This window comes from Penaeus monodon, chromosome 3 (assembly GCF_015228065.2).
Source record: "Penaeus monodon isolate SGIC_2016 chromosome 3, NSTDA_Pmon_1, whole genome shotgun sequence".
NCBI classification, from domain to species: domain Eukaryota; kingdom Metazoa; phylum Arthropoda; class Malacostraca; order Decapoda; family Penaeidae; genus Penaeus; species Penaeus monodon.
The window spans coordinates 47,764,461-47,777,428 of NC_051388.1; the positions used below are offsets into that span (position 1 = coordinate 47,764,461).

The following is a 12,968-nucleotide window of genomic DNA, read 5'->3' on the forward strand; positions in this document are numbered from 1 at the left end:
CATTCTGCAGATAGCCGTCGGAAGGCAGTGTCATAACTGTCAAGAGCCTCCTGGTGAGCGAAGTCGTTTCCGCTGTAGTCGTCTTTTATGGCATAAAGGAATTCGTACGTAGCAGGAGCAAATAAAATAGTAAGGTTTGTGTAACTGAGATAATCTATAGCGAATTAAAGGCTATATGCTATATGATCAGCAATTCATAACAAATTGTTTATTCGTTTGAACTGTAGTTGGTCTTACCATATATTCACGAATCCTGATTGCAATAATGTCATCTACGACCAGTCCATACATAACTAGCGAAACAGATACATGAATAGGCCTCTGCATTTTCATTTTGCAGTACCTTCATCTTGTTTATCGCTCTAGTTTAATTTAATCGCATTCAGTTATATATGTATTTCTTGTATATGAATTATGTATATAAACACACACACATATATATATAATAGAGAAAGAGAAAGAATATTTTTTATCCTGATAAGCAAAATCATTATTCTATTTTTTTTTTTTACCATAACATTAACAGTACTAATATGGATATTGATACCTTCTGTTTCCTATAAGCTCTTATTAAATAGTAGCACATTATGATGATTATTGTAAGAGCGATTTTTTTTTTCCGTTTTCATTAAAATGAATATACAATTCATGATTTCGTCATGGCCCTCCTTCTGATCAAAACAGTAAAAAAAAAAAAAAAAATCATCCTTAAGGCCCTTTTCGAAGTCGTACATAACATAACAAAGTTTGCTTAATTAGCATGTAACGGAAATTAGCAATAACTATGTATGTGATTTACAATTTAGGAAAAGTTTTAAGGACAATGGAGTTCTCCAAGGGAGCAACCAAGGGTATGAGCAGCGATGGTCTGAAATTGAACTTAAAGCCCAAGCTATTGAACAAACAAAAATTGATAAAGGGCACTGATATTGGGCATTTTGAGAAGGAATATCAGATACAATGATGTGGTGAAACTTTTAAAATACATTTTAAATACTCTCACTTTTTTCGTAGACACGCCTCCCAGCCACTTCTATTTCCATGCTCTGATCTGCCTATTCCTTGCTATGATTGAGATTAAATACACGTCTTGTAGTCACTTTTATAACATGCGCGTACGCACACACACAACAGATACATAGCCACGCATATATACATATGCATATACTCACCTTTACATACATAGATGTATATACATATATTGACACAAACATGCACACACATACAGATTAATTTACACAAACATGCACGCACAAACATTTACACACAACCACACATTTTTACAAGGCAGGCTTTCATTTGAACGCCTGTTGACTATAATGAGACTTGTTACTGCACACTTAGTAGTTGAATTTTTGTGTCAGATATACTGTACAGTGTCTGAAAGTCGACTTTAAAAGGACTGCAGATAAAACAACTTGATGCTAGGATTGTTGTTTAATAAATATTTTGAATATGTTTAAAGATTGACCTATTTAGGCGTAGGCTGGGGCAGGCTTGTAAGCAGGTGCAGGCTTGTAGGCAGGAGCAGAATGGTGCTCAGGGTACTGGGCCTCACCCTCGTAGCTGACCTCAGCTACGTAGCCAGAGTCGCCGTTGACAGTGTAAGTGACCCTTTGCAGACGACCGTCGGGAAGGAGGACGAAGTAGGAACCCTGGGTGTTGTATCCGTCACGGGCTTCCTGGTGACCGAAGTCGTTTCCGGAGTAGTCGTCCTTAACAGCGTAGTTGAAGTCGTACTTAGCAGGAGCCTAAGAAATTGTAAAAGTAGTTTAGAACTGAAGTGATTATAAATTACATACTAATTAACCATATATAAATGCAAAAATTAATTTGCAACTGAAATAATAAGAGATACATTGAATGACCAATATAAGTAAAAGTTCTTAGAAAGTAAGTTATTACTTACGTCATAGGTTGCCGGAGGAGAGTAATCGTAAGAAGGCTGTGAAGGAGCAGCCAAAGCGACGGCCACAAGGGCAAAAGCGAAGACGGTCTGTAATATGACACAAAATGTATTTAACCAATAGAAATTAACAGTTCTGAATATTTTGATTCAAAATGTGTGCATATCTATGAATATATTATATGTATGTATGTATATATTTTGTATATAATGTCCTTATTTAAGCTTGATTCCTACCTTTGTGAACATGATGACAGAAGGAGATCGACTGAGATGCATCAGGCGTCGAGCCGTTGCCTTTTATACTGCGTTACTCTAGTAAACTCTTCTTAGCCACTCCCTTTTCCACTGTCCAGCCGACCCTCACCTTGGCGACGGCGAAAGTAAGTAGCTTACTACTCTAATTCTTCTGAATGAAGTTTGAGCGTTCTGCTGTTTCGTAGTTTCCGAAAGGTGAATTTCCATTCTCTTTGGTCTGCTTCTTCATTCTCCTTTTTTTCTACCTCTTCCTCATAATAATGAAAATAATCATAATCATAATCATAATCATAATCATAATCATAATCATAATCATAATCATAATCATAATAATAATAATAATATGAATGTTATATATATATATATATATATATATATATATATATATATATATATATATATATATATATATATATATATATATATATATATACGTATATATATATATATATATATATATATATATATATATATATATATATATATATATATATATATAATATATATGCATATGAATGTTTATACATACATGTATATGTATTTTTATGAATGAATATGTATATATATATATGTATATATACATGGATGCATACATACATACATCCAAATATATGTATGTATATAAATACACAGATCTTGGTATATCTATCTATCTATTTATCTATCTATCTATCTATCTATCTATCTATTTATATATATCTGTGTGTGTGTGTGCGTGTGCGTGTGTGTGTGTGTGTGTGTGTGTGTGTGTGTGTGTGTGTGTGTGTGTGTGTGTGGACTTACCTGCTCGTGTAAACAGTCTTGCTTTAGAACGGTAAATCCCTCAATTCTATGTTTTATGGCCTTCCTAAAACTTACAAACAGGGCGTCCCTCTAAGACCTTTTATTTCGTCTTGCAACTCGGTTACTCGTCCAAAAGACTCTTGGCTAGCTAGTGTTTTATCTCCTTTTATGGGGTCCTTTTCTGAGAGTCAATTAAACATTCGATGGCTTTCATGGAGAAGGTTAGAAAGTTACCGACGCACGGCAAGAAATTGGCGAGACTTGATGTAGACAATGTGCTAGATTTTCTTAAAAGAAAACTTTCTTCACCTCATGAGATCCCAATTCCGGTTAGTTGCTTTATCGATCTCATTCTTTTGTGTGCCACAAATAATTACTTTTGACAGTGAATTTTATAATCAGATTAATGGTATCGCGACGGGAAGTAGTCTTGTTGCTAATGTATATATCGAGATGTTTGAATCTGAACTCCTTCCGTCTATTCTCCCTCCGGACACGATTTGGTTTCGATATATTGATGATAGTTTCTCTTTTGTAGCAAGTGAACCGTTCAGATTTAGCTTATTTTTTTCAGAAAACTCAACAACCTCGGTTGTACTATCAATTCTAAAGTAGAATAGAAAGATTCAAGTCAACTACCTTTTCTCGATGTTCTTTTATTTTAAATTTTAGGTTTACCGTAAACCTACTCACACTGCTAATTACCTTCACTTTTTCTCGAATAAATAGTCTCGGCATTTTTTTTTTAGGGCATATTGGATATGTGATGAATTTATCGATCAGGAGTCGACGTCAATTTTAAAACGTTTTCGAAATTAGGATATTCTCATTTTTTTCTTAAATCAGGCATTCATTTGTGAGATGGAAATTTTATACCCATTCACGTAATACTCACTAGGATAGTGCCAGTAATCAATTCATTATTCCGTATAACCCGTCCCTCGATGAAAAACGACGTGTGTTCAAAGGCACTGGAATTGACATTGTTTTTACGTATCCGAACGAGGTGTGTAATAATTTGGTTAAGCGCAATGCGGCTAGCGGTGCTCTTAAGACTTGCCCCAAGTTTTAGATTGGCGGGACCGGTAGAGCTTTCGAAAAAAAGAAATGATGAACATAAACGTGATGTTAGATATGCCAGAGAATCAAATGAGTATTACGTTAAATTACGTGATGAAGGTCACCAGCTTAACTGGAAAATCGCTTAATTTATTCATAAATCAGCAAATTCGAATGAAAGAAACATGCTGGTCAATGGGGCTTGGATGATCTTACTCCTCGTTAATTGGAAGATCCCTCCCTAGGCTCTTCGGCCTTGACCCTCCTCCTGAGACCTGATTCAACTCTTCTTCGTTCTGTCTCTCTACCACTATATATTCTTGTCAAAATTCTCTCTCTAAATCATATGTGTATAAATATATATATGTATATGTGTGTGAGCGTGTGTCTGTGTGTGTATATATATATATATATATATATATATATATATATATATATATATATATATACGTACGTATATATGTATGTATATGTATATATATTTATAAATGTATATATGTATATATTTATGTATATATGTATATATATGTGTACATATATATTACATATATATACATATATATCACATACATATACATATGTGTGTGATTACATATATATATTTAGATATGTATATATGCATATACACAAGCCTGTATTTTTAAAAATTTCGTTTCGACATATCATAATCCTTAAATTACGATTACACAAAAATCTATTTACACATAATGAATTTTGTTAATATTTTCAGGTTGAAAGGTAATACAACTAGATGCATGGGTTCCCATTTAATAAATATCTTGCATATGTTAGTTTGTACACACTTAAGCGTAAGTAGGGGCGGGTTCGTAGGCAGGGGCAGGCGTGTAAGTGGGAGCGGGTTCATAGGCTGGGGAGGGTTTGTAAGCAGGAGCAGGCTTGTAAGCAGGGGCAGGCTTGTAAGCAGGGGCAGGCTTGTATGCAGGAGCAGGTTTGTACGCAGGAGTAGGATGGTACTCAGGGTACTGAGCCTCGCCCTCGTAGCTGACTTCAGCTACATAGCCAGAGTCGCCGTTGACAGTGTAGGTGACCCTCTGCAGACGACCGTCGGGAAGTAGGACGAAGTAGGATCCCTGAGTGTTGTATCCGTCGCGTGCTTCCTGGTGACCGAAGTCGTTTCCGGAGTAGTCGTCCTTAACAGCGTAGTTGAAGTCGTACTTAACAGGAGACTAAAAAAAAAATCATGATTAGTATAAGACTATGAGAAATGATACATTGAATAAGCAGATTTAAGTATAAAATCCTCAGAATACGGGATATCGCTTACGTCATAAGTTGCTGGAGGAGAGTAATCGTAAGAAGGCTGTGAAGGAGCAGCCAAAGCGACGGCCACAAGGGCAAGAGCGACGGCGGTCTGGAATAGAGCACAACATTTCAGATATACTAAGGATGATACGAAGATAGAAATCTATAGAGAATGAGAAATGAAGGGAACGATTAAAAGAGGAACGGATATATAAACTGAGAAATTAATATGGCCGATTAAAAGAAAAGAAATCGATGTATATATGTGTAAATATCATATACACAAAGCACATAAATGTATATATTGTACATAGTGTACTTATTTAAACTCGATTTGCACCTTAGTGAACATGATAAAGATAGATGATCGACTGTGATGCATCATACGTCGAGCCGTTGCCTTTTATACTGCGCGACTCTTGTAAACTCTCCTCAGCCACTCCCTTTTCCACTGTCCAGCTAACCCTCACCTTGACGACGGCGAAAGTAGTATACTCTAATTACCGCTGAATGAGGTGTAAGGAAACAAACCACAGGAAATTCAAGTAAAATGCATTCGTACCCACACACTTGTATATACATTCATTATATACATAAATATAAATGTAAACGTGAATACAAATATGTGTACGTCTATACCATAAAACAGATATTTAAACCGCGGGGTACGTGAACCAAGCTTAAGAATTTCATTGCGGAAGTAACTTCGTTCAGTGTCTTCTAAAGTATAAAAAAAATATTTTTGATGGCACGGCCTTTCAAGGGATGACTGCACTGTAACGGCAAAGAGATCATCCAAAAGTAATCTCAGCGATTTAAAGAAAAAATAATTTACTTTTAATTTAGCGCAACGAATGCTGTCACACAAACGGTGGCTTTCACAGAAAACGGAAAACATAATCTAGAACTATAGAAGTACTTACTAATGTAGGTTGACTAATCTGTAAGCAATTCTGGTGAGTCATGTTCGTGGCGAAGACGAAGTGGTTTTAAGGAATGAAAGAGAAAAGCGAGAGAAAAGGAAAGAGGAAAGAGGAAAGCAGACAGACAAAAAGACAGATAAGCAAACAAACAAAAAGATAGATAGACAAAAAGATAGATAAGCAAACAGACATAAAGATAGATAAGCAGACAAACAAAAAGATAGATAAGCAGACAGACAAAGGATATATATATATATCTATATCTATCTATCTATCTATCTATCTATCTATCTATCTATCTATCTATCTATCTATATATATATATATATATATATATATATATATATATATATATATATATATAAAGAAGAAAATACTTTTTTCTAAAAAATAGACGGAGATATTTTGACGGAGTAATTTTTGTTATTTGTAAAGCGAAATCGGGAACTGAGTTGATAATCTGAATGGTTTACTCATTATCATTAACTTTATAAAATATATCTCTCAGAAAGAAGAATATGTAAAGCACATCCATCATATATTTCTATTTGTTGTTTATATATTCAGTGCTATGCTGGTATCAGATACCAAGTACCGGCATGCTGTTATCAAATACCATAAAAGATCCGATATCCTTCAATAATATGTACAGTACATGTGAGTTATCCTTACGCCAGAAGAATCGTATCGTACGACAACTGTCAGAGGGCATCACACTGGCGGCCACAAAGACATAACCAACAATGATCTGCGAGTAAACTCATTTCATTAAAGTTGAAATACGAAACCTTAAACCCAGAGTAAGATGACACGAAAATCACAAATCTGAAATATCTTTGACTTTTAGAACAGAAAATACCATCAGAAACGAAAGTGAAAGAATGACAAAATGATAAGACGGGATTTCAAATACATTAAATATATTTTGGTCACCATATTTCTGTAGGATAATCATTCCCGTTCACGATTATACCAAACGATACCTTGGTAAGCCTAAACAACGGTGTTACATTTGATCAAAAGTTACTTCGCTGATATGTGTCGCAAAACTATTATGTATATTTTACCTATTGATATGCCAGTTGAACATTCTATATCAGTAGAGGTATCCATTCCCACGCTGAAATGCCCAAGTCTATTTTCTCATTCGTTTCGATATCTCATGATCTTTATATTACGGATACACACAAACATTTATTCACATACACACACACACACACACACACACACACACACACAGCTTTATACACAGATAGGCATTTGGACGGTTATAGTTAATTGATTGAATTTAAAGTAAGGTGTTTGTTCTTAAGGATTTTGCTAATATTTTGATAGGTAATACAACTAGATACTTGGGTTTTCGTTTAATAAATATCTTGCAAATGTTAGATTATACACACTTAGGCGTAAGTAGGGACAGGCTTGTAAGTGGGAGCGGGTTCGTAGGCAGGGGCAGGCTTGTAGGCAGGGGCAGGCTTGTAAGCAGGGGCAGGCTTGTAAGCAGGAGCGGGCTTGTACTCGGGGTACTGGGCCTCACCCTCGTAGCTGACCTCAGCTACATAGCCAGAGTCGCCGTTGACAGTGTAAGTGACCCTCTGCAGACGACCGTCGGGAAGGAGAACGAAGTAAGAACCCTGAGTGTTGTATCCGTCGCGTGCTTCCTGGTGACCGAAGTCGTTTCCGGAGTAATCATCCTTAACAGCGTAGTTGAAGTCGTATTTAGCAGGAGACTGAAAAGAAAAAAGAAAAGAAATTTAGTATGTATTTGAATTATGAGAAATGATTCATTAATTAAGCATAGAAAGTAGAAAATTATCAGAATATGGGATATTACTTACGTCATAAGTTGCCGGAGGAGAGTAGTCGTAAGACGGCTGTGAAGGAGCAGCCATGGCAAACGGCCACAAGGGCGAGAACGACGGCGGTCTGAAAGACGAGACAAAATGTTAAATATACTAAGGATGGGAATGATAAATGCTTATGTAAATTGACAGAAATTAGAGAGATTGATTAAGGAAATAACGATTAAAAGATGATCGGAAAAATAGAATGAGAAAATAATATTGCCAATTAATATACATATGCACACATGCATATACACGTATATATACTGTGCTTATATAATTACGTGAAGATAAAATGAACATATATATATATATACATATATATATATATATATATATATATATATATATATATATATATATATATATATATATATATATATATATATATATATATATATATATATATATATATATATATATATATATATATATATATATATATATATATATATATATATGGTGCCCTTAGACTCATTCACACCTTTGTAAACATGATCAAGATTGAAAGAGATCGACTGAGATGCTTCAGACGTCGAGCCGTTGCCTTTTATACTAAGTGACTCTCGTAAACTCTCCTCAGCCACTCCCTTTTCCACTGTCCAGCCGACCCTCACCTTGGCGACGGCGAAAGTAAGTAGTTTACTCTAATTACCTCTGAATGAAGTGTGAGTGTTAGCGCTTACTGTTCTCCGAAAAAATAGCTTTTATCCATCTTTTAGCCAAAAGTTGAATTATAAGAGCGAGTATTTTACTGATAAATCATAATATCTAAAGATAAGGAAGAAAAAGACAGAAGGAGAAATTATATATATATGTATATATATATATTTTATATATATATATATATATATATATATATATATATATATATATATATATAGAGAGAGAGAGAGAGAGAGAGAGAGAGGTGAATAAACAAAGAAGCAAACAAAAATGGAAATTGAAATTCCATACATACCTGACATATCTGTGTATGTTTTCAGTATATGTGTATAATCATAAATGTGAATGTGAATATATATATAAATGCAAAAGCTAAGACAAAAACCAAAACAAGGGGTACGTGAACAAAGCTTATGAAATACATTGTGGAAGGATCGTCAATCAGTGTCTTCTAAACCAAGAAGAACTGGTCTTGGATGAGATATCTCCCAAAAACTGAACGGTTTAACTATAACATTATTTTAACATTTTAATCCCACAAAGCCTTCAAAGTGATGACAGTAGCCTTTGACACGGCAGATATTTTAAAATAATCAATTAAGTAAGCTAACCGACTTCCAGTCTTTGAAAAAGTATCATCTACTTATGCTTCAGCACTCCGAATGATGTTATACAAACGGTGACTTTCACAATTAGAAAACGGAAAGCGGAATCTAGAACTATAATTGTAATTACCAAATGAAGGGTGACTGACTTGTTCGTGGAAGCAATGCTAAAGAATCTTGACTTTGGTTTTCATACTTCTGGCGGAAATAAGAGCGTTTTCACATGGTGATGAAAAACAGTAAGAAGGTTAAAACGAGGTTACAGTGAGTAAAAGAAAACAGAGAAAAAAGAAATAAAGGGAGAAAGAAGTTGGGGGAAGGAGCTAGTTTTACAAACATATATAAGTAATATAGAAAATTAGGAGAAAATAAATGGAACTACTTTCATGGTGCGAATTTATTCTATTATGATCTATTTGTGGAGCGAATTCGAGAATTATACACAATAACATTGAATTGTTGATCAGAATGGTTTGCTTATAATCTTAACTGTCGGAAAAACACCTTTCAGGAAGATTCCATTTGTAAAGAACCTCCATCATATATTTCTATATGCTCATAAGGTTATATTTTCAGTGGGTCAATTAAATAATGCATTTCATGAATATGTTAATGGTTGTACAATTACTGGCACATCTTTCAATAAAAAGGAATTTCCATATTTTCGTCAACCACACAATCACAACGGCCTTGCCCCCCCCCACGTATATACACACAATATACTGTACATACATATGCACGATAAAAAATAAGCTTATCGAAAACTGGCATTTTTACTCTCGCATTGTTATAATCTAGAAATTCTGATGCCGGAAAATACTGGCATCTTGATATTCAATTCTGGTATGGAACTTACGGTAACTTTCATTAGTATGTATATGTGAATTTTCTTTGTTCCATACATTGCAGAAGAAGCGTATCGCATGACGGTTCTTAGGGAACCACAAAAATAAGACCAACAGTGGTCTGAAAGTGAACATGACTTTCCTTGAAGTTGAAACATTTAAGCTTAAAAGCAGAGGAAAAGGGCACTAAAATAAACCTGAAATGACAACAGCAAAATATTACAGAAATTTAAATACATTAAATGCATTTTATTGGCTATATTTCTATAGATTACTCACTCCAATTTCCGTGATTTTACCAATAACTTGATCAGTCTACACAGCAGAATTACAATTGACCAAGAGTTACGTCGTTGATATAAGACGCAGAACCATTATGACTGTAATTTACCAGTTGATATGTCAATTGAGTAATGGATATCAATAAAAGCATCCATTTTCCACGCTGAAATGCACAATCCTGTAGTATCTCACTCCATGACGTTTGAATGGCTAGACAAATATTTGTTTACACACATACACACACAGCTTCATACATAGACAAGAATTTGAACGTTTTACTAAAGATGTTAATATTTTCAGGTTTAAAGGTAATACAACTAGATGCTCGGGTTTTCGTTTAATAAATATTTCGCATATATTAGATTATACACACTTAGGCGTAAGTAGGGACGGGTTCGTAGGCAGGGGTAGGCGTGTAAGTGGGAGCGGGTTCGTAGGCAGGGGCAGGGTTGTAGGCAGGAGCAGGCTTGTAAGCAGGAGCAGGCTTGTAAGCAGGAGCAGGTTTGTATGCAGGAGCAGAATGGTGCTCTGGGTACTGGGCCTCACCCTCGTAGCTGACCTCAGCTACGTAGCCAGAGTCGCCGTTGACAGTGTAGATGACCCTCTGCAGACGACCGTCGGGAAGGAGGACGAAGTAAGAACCCTGAGTGTTGTATCCGTCGCGTGCTTCCTGGTGACCGAAGTCGTTTCCGGAGTAGTCGTCCTTAACAGCGTAGTTGAAGTCGTACTTGGCAGGAGACTAAAAAAAAAGAAAAAAAAAAGAAAGATAATCAATTTGTAACTGAAACTATAAGAAATGGTGCATAAATCAAAGGTATAGAATAGAAAATCCTGAGAATATGGGATATTGCTTACGTCATAAGTTGCCGGAGGAGAGTAGTCGTAAGAAGGCTGTGAAGGAGCAGCCAAGGCGACGGCCACAAGGGCGAGAGCAACAGCGGTCTGAAAGGGGAGACGGTATGTCAAATATGCTAAGGATGAGAATAGATACATACTTATACAGGTAGTAGAAACATATAAAGAATGTGAAAGCCAAATAATGATGGAAAGATCAGCGGAAAAGTAGAATGAGAAAATAATCTGGCCGATTAATATACAGTATATATATACACAGTACATATATATGTATATATATACACATAGACATACATGTTTATACAGGCATATACACTGTGCCCATATAATGCCCTTATTTAGGCTTGGCAAACGTTTTGAAGATTGATGAATATATAATATTATATATATATATATATATATATATATATATATATATATATATATATATATATATATATATATATATATATATATATATATATATATATATATATATATAATATATCAATACGTAGACTCGATTAATACCTTAGTGAACATGATGAAGATAGAGCTGGACTGAAATGCATCAGACGTCGAGCCGTTTCCTTATATATTGCGTGCCTCTCGTAATTCTCCTCAACCACTCCCTTTTCCACTGTCCAGCGACCCTCACCTTGCCGACGGCGAAAGTAAGTAGTATACTCCAATTACCTCTGAATGAGTGTGAACAAACAAAATACAGGAATTGACAGAAAATGCATACGTACCTTACACGCTTGTGTATATATTCATCAGTATATATATATATATATATATATATATATATATATATATATATATATATATATATATATATATATATAACATATATATATCGCATGCATAAAAGTAAATATGGGTATAACTATAAATGTTACACTAAGCCTAAAACATGGGACCATGGGGGTATGTGAAGTAAAGAAGGTTGTTTTGGATGAGAGATCGCCCAAATACTGAACGGATATAACTTTTCAAAGTAAGCGAAGCAAGTTCAGGACTTTTAAAGAAATTTACTTCCGTTTTCGCGCAGCGAATACTGTCACACAAACGGTGACTTTCACATTTAAAAAACAGAAAGCGTAATCTAGAACTGTAGTTGTAATTGCCAAATGAAGGGTGACTGACCTGTTAGTGGAAGCAGTTCTAAAGAATATTGACTTTAGTTTTCCTACTTCTGGCAGAAATAAGAGCTTGTTCACATGGTGAAGACCATGGGGGTACGTGAACAAAGCTTATGAAGTTCATTGTGGAAGGATCTTTAATCAGTGTCTTCTAAAATAAAACGAACTGTCTTGGATGAGAGATAGCCCAAAACTGAGGGTTGTAACTTTTATAAGTCGTTTTGACTTCCGGACTTAAAAAAAAAACAATCTATTTACGCTTTAACGCAGCGAATTCTATCACACGAACTGTGTCTCTCACATTTAAATCTTCGGTGTATCAGTTAAATAATTATCTCATGATTATGTTACAGTTTGTACTATTACCAGCACATCTTTCAATAGAAATGAAACACAAATGCATACATACATACACACACATAATCACACCAACACTCAACCATACACACACAAACACATATAGATGCATATATATATATATATATATATATATATATATATATATATATATATATATATATATATATATATACACCACACACACGCACGCACACA

At 34.8% G+C, this 12,968-nt stretch overlaps 2 protein-coding genes across 2 annotated transcripts; both read right to left on the reverse strand.

Moving 5' to 3' along the window:
• Positions 1-1,422: 1,422 nt before the first annotated feature.
• On the reverse strand, positions 1,423-2,190 carry LOC119595792 (cuticle protein 7-like). Its single transcript, XM_037944962.1, has 3 exons — positions 2,144-2,190; positions 1,910-1,996; positions 1,423-1,751 (listed from the first exon to the last, which is right to left on the reverse strand). Exons 1-3 carry the CDS (start codon positions 2,183-2,185, stop codon positions 1,476-1,478), a joined length of 405 nt encoding a protein of 134 aa, XP_037800890.1. The 5' UTR covers positions 2,186-2,190; the 3' UTR covers positions 1,423-1,475.
• A 2,568-nt stretch (positions 2,191-4,758) lies between these two features.
• LOC119586718 (adhesive plaque matrix protein-like) lies at positions 4,759-11,843 on the reverse strand. The gene is made up of 12 exons (XM_037935452.1): positions 11,800-11,843; positions 11,290-11,376; positions 10,814-11,173; positions 10,485-10,597; positions 10,268-10,349; positions 8,511-8,683; positions 8,031-8,118; positions 7,599-7,922; positions 6,848-6,940; positions 5,610-5,669; positions 5,292-5,378; positions 4,759-5,193 (listed from the first exon to the last, which is right to left on the reverse strand). Exons 1-12 carry the CDS (start codon positions 11,809-11,811, stop codon positions 4,810-4,812), a joined length of 1,863 nt encoding a protein of 620 aa, XP_037791380.1. The 5' UTR covers positions 11,812-11,843; the 3' UTR covers positions 4,759-4,809.
• Positions 11,844-12,968: the final 1,125 nt, after the last annotated feature.